This window comes from Corythoichthys intestinalis, chromosome 20, assembly GCF_030265065.1.
Source record: "Corythoichthys intestinalis isolate RoL2023-P3 chromosome 20, ASM3026506v1, whole genome shotgun sequence".
Lineage (NCBI taxonomy): Eukaryota > Metazoa > Chordata > Actinopteri > Syngnathiformes > Syngnathidae > Corythoichthys > Corythoichthys intestinalis.
The window spans coordinates 9,679,266-9,698,645 of NC_080414.1; the positions used below are offsets into that span (position 1 = coordinate 9,679,266).

General features: G+C 43.6%; 1 protein-coding gene across 2 annotated transcripts; it reads left to right on the top strand.

Annotated features, from left to right (window-relative positions):
* Nucleotides 1-87: 87 nt before the first annotated feature.
* On the top strand, nt 88-19,273 carry ptchd1 (patched domain containing 1). Of its 2 annotated transcripts, none has more exons than XM_057824836.1 (5): nt 88-2,160; nt 2,228-2,737; nt 5,865-6,546; nt 10,644-11,254; nt 15,538-19,273. In XM_057824836.1, exons 2-5 carry the CDS (start codon nt 2,318-2,320, stop codon nt 16,636-16,638), a joined length of 2,814 nt encoding a protein of 937 aa, XP_057680819.1. In that variant the 5' UTR covers nt 88-2,160; nt 2,228-2,317; the 3' UTR covers nt 16,639-19,273. The 2 variants fall into 2 exon arrangements, with proteins under 2 accessions (XP_057680819.1, XP_057680820.1); XM_057824837.1 differs by having other exon boundaries at nt 2,245-2,737.
* The last annotated feature ends 107 nt before the right edge of the window (nt 19,274-19,380 follow it).

Sequence of the window (19,380 nt, forward strand, 5' to 3'; positions counted from 1 at the left end):
ACAATGAATGGTGCCATGTATCGAGAGATTTTGAGTGAAAATCTCCTTCCATCAGCAATGGCACTGAAGATGAGACGTGGCTGGGTCTTTCAGCATGACAATGATCCCAAACACACAGCCAGGGCAACAAAGGAGTGGCTTCGTAAGAAGCATTTCAAGGTCCTGGAGTGGCCTAGCCAGTCTCCAGATCTCAACTCCATAGAAAATCTGTGGAGGGAGTTGAAAGTCCGTGTTGCCCAACGACAGTCCCAAAACATCACTGATCTAGAGGAGATCTGCATGGAGGAATGGGCCAAAACACCAGCAACAGTGTGTGAAAAGCTTGTGAAGAGTTACAGAAAACGTTTGGCCTCCATTATTGCCAACAAAGGGTACATAACAAAGTATTGAGATGAACTTTTGGTATGGACCAAATACTTATTTTCCACCATGAATTGCAAATAAATTCTTTAAAAATCAAACAATGTGATTTTCTGGGTTTTTTCCACATTCTGTCCATGTTGACAATTACAGGCCTCTCTAATATTTTCAAGTGGGAGAACTTGCACAATTGGTGGTTGACTGAATACTTATTTGCCCCACTGTACATGCACAGCACATGGATTTATTGGTGCCTGTGTTGTCTGTATATTACAAGTTCGCCAGTAGAGGGTGGCGTTCAATAGTAGCACATAGGTGCTTGTTGTTATTCTTGTCACCGTTTTCCATCTGCTTTTCTTGTCTCATGGCCATAATCAAATCCTTCCTTCATCCTCTTTGCGACCTGGACCTACCTCCGCCTCCATCCAGACCACGTGAGCCGTCTATTTGCGCAGACGTCATTTAAAAATGATGGATGTGCTTCCACCAAGGCTGAGCAAACACGCTTCAGGCTCAAGCACCGGTGCCGTTTCCGACATTCGCATCTGGTCCGAACACGTGACGGTCATATGACGAGATGAATAATACAAGGGGGACTCATTATTAATAAATGGGCCACACCCAAACGTATGGATGAGGAACCATGTCAACCTCTTAAATAATGGAAGTGCGATCTGGTCCAAAATAGCTCAGCACACTCGAATACATGTGTGAAGCAGCCTAATTATGACTCGGCTTATCAGAAGGCAGGCGGCCATGTCTTTCATTTCCTGCCTCGGGAGACCCTCGCTCCATTGCTAATGGCTAATAAAGGCTAATTGGCTTGTAATTGAATCACGGATTAGAAGGGAAACAAACACGGGGATGTTCGCTTTTGTTTTAACTTAAGTAGTTGTGTAGTAGTATGTTTTTATCTCATTGGCTGCCATTGACGCTGATAGATGCCCAATCCGTTTTGACTGGGAGGGCTGACGGAACATAGTACTTAAATTCTACCACTGAGCTAAAGAAGAGGCACCTTTCAAGTGACAAGCTCCATCTAGTGTTAAAGCTGAGAAGTGCAAGAGGATGTAGGTTGAAGTTAAACTTCTTGTCCAGGCCATATTTAATGTTATTTTTCAGGTTTGCATAGGGATGGTAGGGACATAACACTAGCAACTTTTCAGGATGCTCAAATTGTCCCCACCAACTTTTAAGCATCCTTATTTTCATCTTATAAAGAGTTCAGATATAGTTATTAAGTAGAGATGTCCCGATCTATCGGCGTCCCGACCGATCGATCGGGTCCGATCACATCATTTTCAAAGTATCGGAATCGGCAAATATATATATATATATATATATAAATATAGGAAAGTCAATTTCATGCAATGTCACTTTTCGGCCACCAGGAGGGGCCTGACCCCCCCTGGGCCCCCCTTAAAATCTGCTTATGCAAATTAGTCCAATATTTTGTACATATTCTGGTGCTACAAAATAGCAAAACCCAAAAGGAGCACAAAAAGGATTGGACATCTATCTCCGTCACTGGCACTGACAAATGATCCAATCGCGTACAATCGTGCTATTTTTAGTGGCACTTCCGGTGTCCACTGAGGCGCTCTTATTTTGACATCTTCGGACAGCGCACGCGCACACGTGCACGCAATTAGACAACTAAACAAACAGCACCACAGTGCGCAGCTGGTTCGAGTTCAGGCTCCGGAGCTCCGTCTTGAGAGGGGGAAGGTCGGCTCGAACAACCCGGGAAACGGAGCTCATCTGCGGCGTCGCGAGCGGGGATGCCCGCTGCAGCATCAGGTAGGAGCGGAGGTTGTTTGATGACACACTTTGTGATTTGGTTTTTTAAAAATGTATTATTATATAGAGCGATTTCTGGGTTAGAGTACCCCAGACCTGATTTTGGGATGCTGAGGAGCGGGGCGTGCACCGATGCGCCCGGGCCCGTCCGTCCCTGATGCTCGGCGGCGCCGCGTCGGGGCTTTCCGCCGGCTGGGAGAGGCTGGAACCTCCTCGGCCGCGCGCAGCCATGCTGCGCCAAGCGCTGCACGCCGGCCTGAGCGGTGGCTTCCGAGCGCTCGGCCGCTTCGTGGCCGGCCAGCCGGTGCTGTTCGCCTCGGCGCCGCTGCTGCTGGCGGTTCTGCTGGGCGCCAGCTTCAGCCGCTACCGCGTGGAGGACGACGTGCAGAGCCTGCTGGCGCCCAAGCACAGCCTGGCCAAGATCGAGGGCAACCTGGTGGACAGCCTCTTCCCCATCAACCACTCCAAGCACGCACTCTACTCGGACCTGCAGACGCCCGGACGCTACGGGCGCGTCATCGTCACCGCGCGCCGGGGGAACCTCCTCGAGTCGCCGCATCTCGACGCCATCCTCAAGGTACGTCTTAAGACTGTTAAGTGACTATTCCAAAAAAGAGAAATAAATGTTATTAGTTCTATATGTTTTTAAATTATAAATAATTATTGTTTTACATACATATATAATTATGCATTCATGAATTTAAGATGAACCAAAACAGAAATACACAACCCATGAAACACTTTAAAGTTGACTTAAAAAAAAAAAATTTTTTTTTTTTTTTAAATCACAATGAACCCATTGTACGTTATTGACTGCGACAGACGCCCAATTTTGACTGGGAGGGGCGAATGAACATTTGTTTTAATATTTTGTTTACCCGTGTGACATTTTGCATCCCCACCCGATATTTTTACCAAAGTTATTAAAAAAAAAAAAGAATTTCGGGAAGAAAATACAACATTTTGGCCAAAAACATTCAACATCTTTGACCCAAAAGCATTATATTATGGACCAAAATAATTCTTGACTTATAATTCACATATGTCAAATGTCAAGAGTCCGGACGGATTGGACGTCGAGAGCCGTCAGTGGCAGCCGTTGAGTTAAACCAGTGTCCTCTAAGGGTTTGTTGCTATAGGCAACCAAGCATACGGATGTTGGCACTCTCATCCTACTGTCATGGCAACCAGGGACGAATCTTAGTCGGCGTGTTGAGTGGTTCGCGAACCCCCACACGTTTACTTATTCACTGCATTGACAGAAATATATGATCATTCACTTTGGATGTGAACGTTTGATCGTCCATTCACCCCTACAGGAAATAAGGATTAGACAGCTTGCTTCGTCAATGACACTGAAACACAAGGGTGTATGTTTGCATAGGGACGGTAGGGACCAGTGTTGTCACAGATTACTTAAAAAAGTAATTTTAATAACTGATTACTGATTACACCTAAAAAAAGTAATCTAGTTACTTTACTGATTATTATCAAAGTAACTAAGTTACTTTAAAAGTAACTTATCAGTTACTTTTTTACCAACTTTTCTCTTTTTGCTGCCTCAACATAAAAATGACAACAGAAAAATGTCATCGCATGTAATTGAATTTTTCACATAAGGCTTAATATTTAAGTTAGCGGGGGTTTAATTAGTCGATGGAGTTGATTTCAACCACCATTGACTCGTGCTAGCTTAGCCACCCCGGAGCCCTGAAACTAACAAATAAACTGCACGGAATTTGTTCTAATCAACTTCATCGACTAAAAAAAACCCCGCTAACTCCAAGATAAAGCCTAATGTCAATAATTCTGAACTTCATCTTTAAAATAAAGACCGAGCTGTTAAAATATTGTCTATAAAAGTTGTAAAGCAATAAAACAACAAAAATTTGTGAAATGAACAAGAATCCTACAACGTATTTAATAATGGGTCAAAATTATTTTTCGAGCAGATCATGTGACTAGCTTAGCCAAAACTACACCTGTGGAGGCAAGATGGATATTTAGAATTTCCGTAAACTTAAGCTTTCAAACGCAACCAACATCAACTGAGCTTGAACAGTTTTATGTATATGTATATATACAGTATTGGCCAAAAGTTTGGCGACACCTCAAAGGTGGATACTTTAAAGAATGTAGAATATAAAACCTGTTTTCAGTTATTTCACTTTTTTTGCCATTCCACAGGTTCGTTCATAGTTTTGATGTATTCAGAGAAGATTTACAATAGTAGTGAAAATATATAAAACGCAAAAATGATGAAGTGTGTCCAAACTTTTGGCTTTTGTTTCAGAGTCATCAACATGCTTTGCCCCCAGTCCTACAAAAGTAAAACTCCGCCTATGGTTACAAACATTAACAATAAAATGTGGATAAAGACTGGTTACAAACTGTAGAAGTGCTCGCTGTCTTGTTACCTGTAGGCTTTGTTTCGAGTTTTGTCGCGTTGTGCTGTAATTCCAAGTGCTTCCTTGTTGAATTGGATGTAGAGTTTTTAGCGACGGACAGTCTTTTTCAGCCAGCGCAAAGTTTGCAACGCACTGAGATATTTTTGTCATCTTTACTGGACAGAAATGTGAAGTAATGGCTGTATTTCCAGTGAGCAAAGGCAGCCATTTGCGGTATATATCCTGCCTTTCACTGTTAGCATTGTGACGAGGCAGCGAGGCTATGTTGTTGACTGCCGTGGCAGACAGCGCTCAAACAGCATGGTAATACACGTGACCCGTTTTTTTTTCCCCGATGAGAAAACGTGAGATGTGATGTCTTGATTTTCTTTGCTTGGATCAATTATTTATCATCTAACATATTAGAGAAAATGCGACAGCAACAAAAAAAATACAATTAAGCGATAATTATGAGGTAGATATCCGTGACTTTTTTACAGACACCATTTTTTTTTCATTGTGACGTAATATGTTTAAAATTTTAAAATATGCAAGTGAAAAAATTTTTAAAGACGTTTTTTTTTTTTTTTTAACTAAATCTATAACTGTATCTATTCATCTTTGTTGCCCTTTGAGACATCTGTTGTGATTGAGGGCTATACAAATAAAATTGAATAGAATTGAATTAAATATTAGACATCAATTAATGATTCTAGGCTAAAAATGACAGACATTTCGAATAATAAATACGATTACTTACCTTTTTTTATGGCTAGTTTGACACAAAAGCAGTTGTGTGATGTCTGTAAACTGGGGTTTACAGGGTAAAACGGACAAATTAAATATACCGTAGTTAGGGGGCTTAATGCGCCAAGAATCTGCTATGGCAGCATATTCTTCTATCAAACACAACAGTTGTTTAGGCTTAAAATACAGCAGCTTCTTTTAAAGAGGAGTGCAAGAGCAGAAACTGCTTTTTCAGTCTTGTCTGTGTTTTCCACCACATGAATATTAGTATAAGTCAATACAGACTAATTTTGCATTGATCATTTGTCCTATCAATTAATTAGGTTCATATTTGTGAAAAACCTAGCCCTGACCCCCATTCAATAATCTGTTTGGTCTTATTAATGTCCCGTCCCCAGCAAAAACATGCAGGTTATGCTATTATATCGTCCCTACCAATGTTGGGACCAAACCTACGTTCTTGTTGAAACATGAGCATTTACAGTTAGTCCTTCCAGTTTAATTAATTGGACATCTATTACCGTCAATGGCAGTCAATGAATAAACTGAATCACTGTTTTTTTATCTCAGCTGCATCGGCTGATCTACCAGATGCAAGTGACGGCGCCCCCTAGCGGCCCAAGCAGCTTCAACTACTCCTTCTCGCACCTGTGCCTGCCGGATGACAAAAATGCCTGCATCGTGGACGACGTCATCCGCGTCCTGGAGGAGATCCGCTCGGCGCGCGCCGCCAACCGTTCATCGCCGATTCTCCATTACCCCATCACGCAACTGGCCGACGGTCGCCGCGCCTACATCGGACACCAGCTGGGCGGAGTCCAAAACTGGCCCGGTGACGGCGAAGGGGTGCGCTCGGCCCGCGCGCTCCAGCTTACCTACTATCTCCGGGTACGCGGCGGGTTGACGGAGGGCGTGGCCGGCCAATGGGAGAAGGCCTTCTGCGCTGAGCTGCGGCAATTCGCCGCGCTCCACCCGCAGCTCGGGCTCTACCCGGCCACGTCGTCATCTCTCCGGACCGACTTCCAGTTCTCTTCGGTGCTGGCACGGCGCCCCCTGCTGGCTAGCTTGGGACTGTGCGGGGCGCTAGCCGTGCTGTGCTGTTCCATGCGGGACTGCGTGCGCTCCAAGCCGTGGTTGGGCGTGCTGGCTTTGCTGTCAGTCACGCTGGCGGGATTGACGGCCGCCGGGATTCTTAATCTGAGCGGCTCCACCTATAACTCCACCTACTTGGGAATACCTTTCGTCATGCTGGGTAAATTGAAACCAGTCACGTTACCGTTCTAGCACTTATGACACTTAAACTGAATAGACACATCAATAATTTTCCTACTGTTCTTTAACATTATTTCATGAATTAACTCCTTAGCAGTCGATGTCCAGTCCATTTACCGTAATTTTCGGACTACAAGCCGCTACTTTTTTCCTTCATTTTGAAACTTGCAGTTTATGGTCCAGTGCGGCTTATTTGTTGATTTATTTGGGTTAATAGGTAACACTTTATTTGACAGCAGCGTCATAAGACTGCCATAAGGCCGTCATAATTGTGACTAGGGTTGTTCCGATCATGTTTTTTTTTGCTCCCGATCCGATCCCGATCGTTTTAGTTTGAGTATCTGCCGATTCCGATATTTCCCGATCCGATTGTTTTTTTTTTTTTTTGCTCCAGATTCAATTCCAATCATTCCCGAAAAATTTTCCCGATCATATACATTTTGGCAATGCATTAAGAAAAAAATGAATAAAACTCGGACAAATATATACATTCAACATACATTACATAAGTACTGTATTTGTTTATTATGACAATAAATCCTCAAGATGGCATTTACATTATTAACATTCTTTCTGTGAGCGGGATCCACGGATAGAAAGACTTGTAATTCATAAAGGACAAATGTGACTTTCTATATTGTGACTAAATATTACCATCTAGTGTATTTGTTGAGCTTTCAGTAAATGATACTGTAGCCATCTGTTCTGCCCAAATGCATGATGGGAAGTGCACCCATGATTGTGTGTAGTGGTACCAATTGATATATCTTCTCTGCGTTGGGAAATAACATAGGATGTTAAGAAAAAGATCAATTACTTCCTTTCTTCCCCACATTGCTTCCCACGATGTTTCTAATCGTAGGGAGAGGGATTGCAAGGCTTTAGCCAATTAAAATAGGCTCCAAAGTAGGCTCCAAAATTCACTCTACTAATTTTATGCTGCCTTTTAGCTCTATATATAGGTAAAACGGCGCCATTACAGATTGAATGCGACAATGCATGAGTGGGCCGTGCAGCGCACGCATTAAATGCGTTGAATATTTTAACATGATAAATTTAAAAAATATATAATTACCGCCGTAAACGGGATAAATTTGATAATCCTACCTTAAGCCTAAACTAAAGACTCTGGATGAGTGTAACATATTATGTCTGTAACGTTAAATACAATTAGAAAACGATTTATTTTAAAAATATTTATATATTAAAAAAAGGCATGTCCGATATTTTTTTGCCGATTCCGATACTTTGAAAATGACGTGATCGGACCCGATCAATCGGCATCGATCGGGATGCCGATCGATCGGGACATCTCTAGTTAATAAGTAACACTTTCTTTGACAGCGGCGTCATAAGACTGCCATAAGGCCGTCATAATTGTGACATGACACTGTCATGGTGAAGGAATTTGCGCCCCCCCCCCCCCCTCCCCCGCCAAGCCGCGGAAACACCGCCAGCCGAACGAAGTGCCGCTCCGCTGGCACCGCTCCCGCAAACCAACCAGTGGGGGGGCCAACATTCCGCGCATTCACTCCCATGTTATGAATGAATGAATGAATGAATGAAATGTTTATTGTCATCATCATCGGTATCATTCACAGTTGCAAAATGTAATATGATTAGCCCGAAGAAAGACAAGGGCAGACGGGACAACCATATGCGTATCAAGACCCGTCCCCTTGCAGCCAAGGACGCACAATCAAACATGGTAGAGTTGCATGCATCATACTACATGAGGTTTTCTATTTTGTTTTTTTTTGTTTGGTTTTTTTGTCCACATGAATTTTCTTCCCAAAAGTTATAGTTTTGCCATAGCACTTAGCAATATTGTCGATTATGTGAGTTCATTGATTAGGGTGATTGTCAGATTTTCCAGACGTGAAGGTGTTGGCTGGACATGGGCGTTGGTTTGGTGTAGGTCGCATTGTTGAGAAGATTCTGTCCAGTGAACTCAGCGTCCAGTAAAGCAGCTCCATCGTGTACGGTTGTTACAGTTCAGGCAGCAGGCACATACACGAGCAGTTAATAATATGTATTTGCTACAGGGCATATTTTCAGGGCGTGCAATGTTATGGCTATTTATGAACCCTTTGTACTGACTCCATGTTCCAAAAGTTTAAAGAAGACTCACCGAAAACAGGTTGGCAATTTATTCGTCGATAACAGTCATAAAACAAGGCAAAAAACAGATGACCGAGATACCCTGCTGGATCCAAAACAAGGCTACATAGAAATGTTTCCGAGCAGCGAACTGTTTGTTATCTCAGTGTCCAGTCTTTTTGAAAGCTGCGGTGGAGTGGGCCGGGCCGAAGGTGTGGCTGGGTGTTGTCTTGGGATCATCCCTCTGTGGCCGGTTTTGGGCGGTTAGGTTCGTGCGTCATCCTTCGTGGCTTGGACCTGGTCGCCACAGCGACCAACGCCGGTTTTGACATCCCAAGCGCCCGTCATCAACTTTATATCCAGGTTGGGCGGCCGATGGTACTTGTTTTAGGACAGAGCGCCCTGCTCTTTGTCCTTGGAGTGGCTGGGAGAACTGATTGCGAAAGTTGGTGCGTCAATCTTGCTCGTGACGCACACGTTGGGCGTCTGTGATAAGATGGTGTTGTGTATCTCTTCTGCTTCTTTTAATTAAACTATGGTGTAAGTGTATTTATTTTATATTAGGTGTGTTAGAGTAGTAAAAACAGTCAATATGTCAAAACAGTCAAACAGTACATATGAAAAATGATACTATTCCCTGATTGATTATATTAAGTGTGTTGGAGTAATGCAAACAGTTATATGGTGTGTGCGAGAAAGGTAACTATTCCCTTCATTGGGCATTAAAGATGGCTTATGACAGATGTCATTAAGTGTCATCTGGCAAATTATGTCACCAACTCAATTTATGTCCAGCTCTGATCTTTTACATCTATTCAAAAGTGAGATAATTTCCCAAATGACACAAAATGACATCAGTCATAAGCATTCATTAATGCTGATGGCAGTGTCATATCATAATTATGATAGTCTTATGATAGTTTTATGGCGCCACTGTCAAATAAAGTGTTACAGAATACCAGAGCTAGCGATTAATGAAACAACTGGATCAGTAACTGAAGAAACTGGAAACTGCAATTTCTGCAGAAATTACTCTGGGTCTTTGCTGTGATACAGATACAGATCTTAGCCTTGCCCAGTTTGGTTTGGGGACATTTCGGGGATAATATCAGGTTACTTCCTGTTGATTTGGGGACAATCGGAGGACACGTCCTGATCATAACAGGTCACTTCCTGTTGATTTGGGGACATTTTGGGGATATGTAAAGGTCATATCAGGTCATTTGGGGACATTTGGGGGCGTGTCTTGTTCATATCTGGTTATTTGGGGACATTTGGGGGGCGTGTCCTGGTCATATCAGGTCATTTGGGGACATTTGGGGGCGTGTCCTGGTCTGGAACAGTAACTGAAGAAATAATTGATTGTTATCTCCATCTGTAGTGCTGCAATGCATGCTAGGAAGCATGTTGGACGACAACTGTTGACATCAGGTGGCAGCCGAGGTTGACTGTCTCCCCCAAGGGAGCGGTGATTGCCAAATAAAGCTTCTTTAAGCAAAGAAGCTTTGTAGAAATTTGGTTCAAAGCGTCATGGTGGTTCATTTGGTCCTATAACAGTCTTGTTTCTGCTGTCAAATAAAGTGTTACCGGTTAATATCTGTTGGTGTAAATATCCCAAAATACAGTGAGGACATTTGTGGCTTATAGTCCAGTGCGGCTTATCTATGAGCAAATGTCGTTTTGGTGTCAAATTTGGTGGGGGAAGGCTTATAGTCTGAAAATTACTGTACACTGGGAGAGGCAAATGAAGGAGTTAATTGATGAGCTAACATTAAAGTCAAAATTCAATGCGATTGTTACAACTCGTTTGCATCATTTTCACCTCAAGTGTCACCCCGCTAGTTCTCATCTGAGGTGTGAAGCACATTGTCGTCTTGAGGTCACCCAAAGGAGCGAAAGGGCTGACTCACCGCCGCCATGGCAACTAGATTTTAGGCCACGGCAGCCATTTAATAAAACAAAATGTCATTACCGCAGGTCACGGCTTGTTTGGCTCCTTCGAGATGCTATCGTCGTGGCGTCGTACCCGCGAGGACCAGCACGTCAAGGAGCGTGTGGCCAGCGTCTTTGAAGACGTCATGCTGCGTTTTTCGGGCTCCACGGCGCTCCACCTTACCACACTGGGCCTGGCCGCCTCGCCGCTCACCAACATGGAGGCGGTGCGCCTTTTCTGCCGCGCCGCCGCGCTGGCAGTGAGCGTCAGCTACGCCTACATGCTGTCCTTCTACAGCTCCTGCCTGGTCTTCACTGGCTACCTGGAGACAGGCTACAGGCACGGCTGCTTCTGCCGACGGGTGCCAAAACAGGACCGGTTGGATTCCAAGCCGGCCTGGTACCGCTGCCTGATGTACACGCGCTACCAGGATGAGGCGCAGACCGCCACAGGGACGCCGCACGGGCCTCACCTGCCGCACACGCGCACTTATGTCCACCCTCACGCCTCGGACACCCGTCCCCAGGATTCGCATCTACTGCTGGGCTGCGTGAGGCGTTGTTACGCAGACTGGATCACCAATACCTACGTCAAGCCCTTTGTGGTGCTGCTCTACCTGGTCTACATCTCCTTTGGACTCATGGGGTTCCTGCAGGTAAGACACTAATGCTAACACGCATCAAATCTGAACATCGATGGTCATTTGCCAGGTCAATTTCTGTGATCAGTCGTGAGTCGTGACTGTTGTTATGCTCAAGACCAAGACTTGCCAACTACATGAACCCACCAAGACAAAACCAAGACTTTTAGGCGTTGAAAACAAGACAGACAATGAAACAAGACCAAAACATTGTAGAGTTGAGACCAAAACCGAGACCAAGACTGTTGGCAGTCGAAACTGGTACCAAACTAAACCAAGACTGAGACAACAACCTGCTAGCTTAATGCTAACATAGAATGAAAGATATTGTTAATATACAGTTGTGTTCAAAATTATTCAGCCCACACAGTAGATAAGTTATTAAGTTATTAAACCCCTTAAGTATGTATGACTTTAGTACTTAGTACAACATCCTTTGCAACAATTACATCCTTTAGACGCGAAGCATAGATTTGACACAAGTTTCTTGCAGTGATCCACAGGTATCAGTTCGTTAACATTTTTGGGCTTGCGTGCTGCAACTGCCGTCTTCAAGTACCACTAGAGATTTTCAATGGAATTTAAGTCTGGTGATTGCGATGGTCACTCAAGAATCTTCCAGCACTTCTTTTGCAACCAAGATGTGGTAGATGTTGAGGTATGCTTAGGATAATTGTCTTGTTGGAAGGTCCAACCTGAACTCAAGCCTCAGCTTTGTTAATGACTACATGACATTTGCATTCAAGATCTCCTGGTATTGAACTGAATTCTTAATACCTTGCACACGCTGAAGATTCCCTGTACCTGAAGAAGCAAAACAACCCCAGAGCACGACTGACCCCCCACCGTGCTTCACAGTAGATAGGGTGTTCTTTTCTTTATAGGCATCATTCTTTCTCCTCTACACGTATTGTTGATCCATTAGCCCAAAAAGTTCCACTTTGGTATCATTACTCCAGAGAACAGTATCCCAAAACCTTTGTGGTTTGTCCACATGGTTTTTGGCATACTTCTTGTGCTTTGGAGTCAGCCTCATGGGAGTTCTTGCATGGAAGCCATCATTTCGCAGTGTACGTCTTATTGTCTGGGATGAAACTTGAATACCTTGCAGAGGTTGCGCTAGACATTTTCGTTGTCTGTCATTTTGACTGACAGGGTCATAAAAATCCAGTCATAATCTATTTTTACCAGTCACTTAAATTTTTAAAATGATAATGATGACATATTCAATAGTATTTAGTTTTCATTCATTTTTAATTAATATTGTAACGCTTGCTTGGCGGCGAAAAATTAGACACGGAAGTTGTATTTTTCTCCCTCTTTTTACTCTGCTTACCGCCAACAACAAAACAACTCCACTCCCAAAGAAAAAGAGGCAACTATATAGACCCCAATCACCAACGTCACATAATGATCTTAATTGTGGTTGTCAGCCCAAAATCTTCTAAATATATATTAAATGCATCTTACCAGATATAAAATGACTACTACATAGTCTGTGGATCGTTTGGTGCCCAGATTTCTTGTCGAATTACAGCAGTCCATCTCGCTCTCCTCTTCGGGTCTCTCAGAATACGGTAGAACTTCAAGTCTCTCCGTCTGTCTTCTCTGTTACTGCAACCAACCGCCACACACGCCTTCACCATTTTGATTATTAATGTTAACGAGCAGAAAAACACGCCGTAATAGGAGGCATGTACGTAGCGGTAATGTGTAAACACGACGAGCTGACGGACAATATGGCTGCTCCAGTCAGGGGGCGGAGTTGTGACGTCATGTGATTGGGGTCTATAGACAAGTTTCCTGAGCGAAATACGGGCGCCGCCATCTTGGAAAATGTCTGCTTCGCACTTCCGGTCCGGTCGAGTAGCAGTGTATTAGCAGTGTATTGACGACGATAAAACTACGAAATCAAGCCAGAGAAACCCATGGAATCTTCAAAAATTGATTCAGCATGACCTAGATGACACGTAGATGAGATTGGATGGCAGTTCGTGTCACTTCGTTGATCATTCGTAGACAAAATTATTAACAACGGTCAGCCTGTGTTAACGTGAGGAATGGATTGATACTACGGCCATTAGTGACCAAAATGTGGTGAAATTACAAGTTATATTACATTTGCCGACTGCAGAAGGGCTGACATGGATTGTTTTGTTACAAGGAAATGCTACAAGGTTATGTACATATGATGTAAACACAAATAGTATGTCATTCTTTTTTTTATTGCAGGCATTGATCGCAATAAAACATTTAGACATGATTCAATTTCTTGTTTTATTTAAAACGTTTGGTGCACTCCAAAACAGGTCAATAAATCACATTTATAAAAGTATTGCAAAAAAAGCATACGAGAATATGATATCAGACCGCAGAGCTCCGGAGCCTCGTGAACAAATAGCGACATCACGGAGGCCCTCGGCGGCATTTAGATGTGCTTTTTTCCCGTCCTCGGTAATTCCAGCTCCAATAGCATATATTTAAAGATGCTACCGTTCACAAGTTCGTAGTTGGATCACGGCGATCTCGGCGAACCACCGTCTGTCACAATTCCTGCCTCTCACGGCCTCTCCCGGGAGTCGAGCTGTCATCATCATTATGGAACGCAAACTATATATGTTCGATATATGTCCATCAACGTACAAGTCAAGTTGTCTTCTCTTTTATAACAGCATTTCCCAGCTGTAAACAAACGAATAAAAACTTGTAACACTTGGATTTATGCGGTGCATTCAAACACGATTAGCAACAGGCGGCTAGCAGCAGTAGCAGAAGCTAGTTGTTGTAAAAATGATTAAACTTCGTAATTACAATCATCATCGTAATATCAATAGCAAAGGCAACAAGTCGTTTTATGCGCCAGATTTTAGGTTTCGTATTTTTAGAGCACATTACCTTCCATAACAGCGGGGGCATGACTGCAGGAGCTGTCAGTTTTGTCCATCTCCTTCCCTCCCACCTGTATGACGAGTACGAGCACCCATGGTTTGGAAATCGACATGATACGAAGCATGGAGGCCTTGGCTTGGTTCTCCACCCGCCTACATCAAAATAACATTCCCGGGATATTGTATAAAGACCTCCCAACTTCGATTCCACCGCCATTGACTTCAACGGTAAACAGGCGGAAACGGAAGGGGAAGGAAGACATAAGGAAGTAAACCGGAAGTACCTCGGAAACTTGTCTATACACAGGCGACAATCTAGTCCACCAATTGGATGACGCGCTGGCACACCGGGTGTACCAATAAGAACCTCGCGTTGATGTGTCAATCACGGTGCTGCCGCCAGACCATGGTGACGCTACAATATTCTGACAGAATAGCCAACGACGTCATGCATTAAGAGAGACAATAGCTAATTAATATGCCACCCTGTGGTCTGGGGTGTGAATTGCAACCTGTCAAAATGACGGACGGACTTCAGTTTTTTCCGTCACCGTTTTAAAAAAACGGTCAACGACGGAAAATATTCGGTTAACGCGACCCCTGCCTTCCTATGACATGTCCTGTCGTAGTTCCTAAGCTGCCACCCAGGGATTTTTCTACACCTTTTGCTTCAGGTATCGCACGCAGTTGCAGACAGTAATCTCTTTCTACCACGTACCATTTCCACAGTGCTTTTAGCTTTGAACTTTGAGCAGACCATGCACCCATTGTGTCTTGAAATTTTTAGTCCTTTTGCTATCTTTTTACAACCATATCCTTGCTCCTCAGTGAACTTTTTTGACCATTCCTTGGACTTCACCATGTTGTAAAGATGTCATTAACTGCCAAGAAGAGCAATGTCTCACAGTCCTTTTAAATCTGCTTAAATGCTGCTCATTAAGGTTCCGTTCACATCTCTACAGATGTTTTCATCAGCTGTTTGACAACACCTGATGGAAACCTTTGTTCTTAAGACTGGTGGACCTGGGGGTTGAATAATTTTGTCAATGAGTTCATCACAGAAAGGCCATCAGTTGGAATATTCTGGAATATTATTTATTTGATGTGATTATAAACGAAAAATGAATGTCAAACTTGCAAAAACACTTCTCAACTGTGGGGTTTGAATAATTTTCAACACAACTGTATATGATATTATTAATGGAAGATTGTTATTAACACAGAAACACCTTAAGAATACTTCTTTACAGATAAGAAACAGAACAACTGCTCTTTGGACAAAAGACAAAACAAGTTATAGCAACTACTCTACTACTCTTTGTTACTGTCCATCGCGTCAATGTCAGTCGATGACAAACATTTTTTGAAATTAATTGACTTTAGTAGTAAGTCGTAATATTTGGTCTCCAGGTGGTCCAAGGTTCGGACCCCAGCACCCTAGTGGCGATGGACACAGCGACAGTGTTGTACACCCGCGCCCAGCAGCGCTACTTCAGCTCCTACTCCCCTGTCATCGGTTTCTACATCTATGAGAGCGCCCCCTACTGGAACGCCACGGTGCAAGGTGACCTGCTGGAGTACGCCAAAGGCTTCCAGCGCATCAGCTGGCTGGAGTCCTACCTGGCCTACCTTTCAGAGCGCAACCAGTCCACCAGCTCTCCCCGGGAGAACTTCACTCGCACTCTCCGCCTCGACTTCCTGCGCGAGCCTCGCTTTGCGCACTTCGCCGATGACATCATCTTCGCCGAACGGGGCCCTGGGGAGGAACCCGACGTGGCGGCGTCGCGGATTTTCCTGGTGGCTAAGACCACGGAGAACAAGCGCGAGGAGATGTCGGTGCTGCTGGACACGTTGCGTCGTTTGTCGCTCACGTCCCGCGTGCGCTTCCTCATCTTCAACCCATCCTTCGTGTACCTGGACCGCTACGCTGCCGCCGTTAGCTCGCCGCTGCGGCACTCCCTGTTAGCAGTCCTCTTCCTGTTAGGACTCTCTTCCTTAGCCGTGGTGGAGCCCTTAGTGTCCGTGTGGTTGGGTCTCACCCTTCTTTCGGTTCAGTTCGGAGTTCTGGGCTTCATGACACTGTGGGGGGTGGAGCTAGACTGCATATCGGTTCTATGCCTGATTCTGGCGTTGGGTCATGCCGCCGACTGCAGCGCGCCGCTGCTGTGCGGGTTCGCCGCCGGCCGGGGCGAGGGCAGGACCCGATGGGTTCGGCTAGCTCTGGAGCGCCACGGCGTACCCTCGCTTCAGGCCTTCTTGTGCTACGGCGCCGCCCTGGTGCCGGTGGGCTCAGTGCGCTCCAACCTAACCCGCACGCTTTTCCGCTGCCTGGCGCTAACGGCCGGCTGCTCCGCCTTGCACGCGCTGGCTTTCCTGCCCGCCCTGCTCACCTTCCTGCCGCCGTCCAAGAGCCGAAGCCGGCGGGGCGAGGCGGGGGACGTGCCCCGACAGGAGGTGGAGTGCGTTGAGATGGACGGTACTCGAGTGGTCGACCAGATCACTACCGTCTGAGATGATTTTAAGCTTTTAAACCATGTATTTGAGACCTAGCTAAACTCTAGAGCTGTCAATGGCAGCCAATGATGCCAAGATGCAACCTCCCGCCACTGAGTTTCTCACTAGTAGACGTTCAATCCATTTGAAATGGGAGGGTGGCAGCGAATGAACATTCGTTCATTCGCTGCCATCCCTCCCACTTCAAATGAATTGGACGTGTATTTCCATCAAGACTTAAAATCCAGCCTTTCAATAAGCATTGTGGTCCTGAGTATGTATTCTCATTACAACCCTGGATAAACTCATAAATGAGGTCATGTCTACACCTAGCAGAATCCTGCCCTAACACTTCGGAAAAAACTTATTATCGTAATTTTCGGACTATGAGCCACTACTTTTTTTCCCCTCATTTTGAATCCTGCGGCTTATAGTCAAGTGGGGCTTATTTCTTGGTTTATTTGGGGGAATAGGTAAGACTTTCTTTGACAGTGGTGTTATAAGACTGCTATAAGACAGTCATAATTATGACACGACACTATCATGGGCATTAATGACAATATGAATTATGTCACTAACTCCATTTATGTCCAGCTTGGATCTTTACATCCATTCAAAAGTGAGATCATTTGCCGATGGACACAAAATGACATCTGCCATATGCATTCATTAATGCTTATAGCGGGTGTCTTGTCATAATTATGACATAACTAATTATAATGATGGCGTCACTGTCAAAGTGTTACCAAATACCATAAGTAGCAATTCATGAAACAACTAAAACAGTAACTGAAGAAATAATTTGCACAAAACATGAATTTTGATTGTTATCTACATCTTTAGCGCAGCACTGCATGCTAGGAGGCATGTTGGACGACAACAGTTTTGACATCAGGTGGCACCAGAGGTTGACTGTCTCCCTCAGGGGGCAGTGATTGCCAAATGAAGCTTCTTGAAGCAATGAAGCTTTGCAGAAATTTGGTTCAAAGCTTCATGGTGCTTCATTTGGTCTTATGACGGTCTTATGATTTTCCTGTCAAATAAAGTGTTACCGGTTAATATCTTTTGGTGTAAATATCCCATAATACAGTTAGGACAAGTGCAGTTTATTGTCAAGTGCGGCTTATCTATGAACAAATGCCGTTTTCTTGTCAAATTTGGTGGGTGGCGGCTTATAGTCAGGTGCGCCTTATAGTCCGAAAATTACAGTACGTCCACACCAGCACGTTTGTAGAAAACAAAAGCTTCCACATCCCACCACATTAATTCATTTTTAAAAATGTTCATAAAAATAATTGTCTATAATACCCCCATCCTTTGCACTGCAAGAGTTTGTAAATAAATGTAGGACTGCAGCTAGCGATTATTTAAGTGGTCGATTAATCGATGAACTGGTTAGTTCAAATAATCGAGTCATCGGATAAGGAACATAAAAAAATAAAATACCTGAGCTGAGCCTCAAACGGTATAAAAAGATAAATAAATGAGGATTTAAGTACAACAAAAGAACAATTGGCTGACATAGCAAAAGTCTGCTAGCGTAAATGCTATAAAACGTAAAAAGTTTTTTTTTTTTTTTTTTTTAACAATGTACGTAACAATTGGTTCAAACACATATTCTCACAAAAACTGCTAAATATGGCTATAAAAAACATTAATTCAAACAAAAACTTAGCTTATGTTAGTCTTAACAGGGAGCAGCTGGATTCAGCCATGTCAAATGAGTTATGTTCACTGTTGCCACTAGAGGACAGTGTATCCACCCAAATCAATTAAACTAAATGCAAACACTTTCAAAACAATCACAATGCCACTTTAACTAAATGAATACTTGAAGAAGCAAAATTTAATTTGAATCTTTTTTTCTAATTGAATTACTCGAGTTAAGCTATTAATAAATGGAAGCAAAAAAGACCCTGCCTGATTTACTCCAAAAGTAAACATTGGTTTTGTCACAGTGACATTTCCACAGTTAAATCTTCGGTTATCGGTGTCCACATGATGGCGCCACAAACGCAGAATTTGCATATCTTCACTTTGGGTGCAGTTTTCAAGAACTCTCGTGTGTGTGTGTGTGTGTGTGTGGATGATAGGTCAAATCGTAGAAAAAGTTTTTATTTTTGTCAAATACCCTGCTACGTGTAGACATGGCCTTAGTTTCCAGGCAACTCTAATGGATTATTGATTATTATTGACTATTAATCTAAAGGCGTTGCAACATTATAAGAGATTGTTATGAACGGTGGGAAATGGAGATCAAGGATGTGAAATAAACGCTTAAACAGCTTTCCTTATGGGACCACCAGTTGCCACGGAGACCGCCGTGTAGGAAGTAAGTACGCGGAGGTGAAAAATAGAGGCAAAGAGGGAATGTTTCCATAGCAACCGGCTCTTTGCTCCGTAGCCCAAAACGACCAAAGAGAAGACTTTGTGCTTTTGGGTGCGGTCGAACGTATCTCGTAGTGTCACGAATGAGTGGAGAAAAGTAATGGGACATGTTGCCAAATCAATATTATAAACGCTTACAATCTTAATTAATCTTTTTACCCCCTCATAAATTGTGGAAATTACTCCAAATGTTCTTAAATTTTCACTTTCTGTCAGCGGCTCAATACGTTTGCTCAGTTCATGCGGTCTGTATTTCCACTCCAGTGCTGCGCAAATAAAGTTAAAGTAATTCAAACATGCTCTAAAGAATGTTTTTTTTTTTTTTTTTTTTTAATGTGAAGAAAAAAAAAATCGGATTTTCCAGAAGAAATA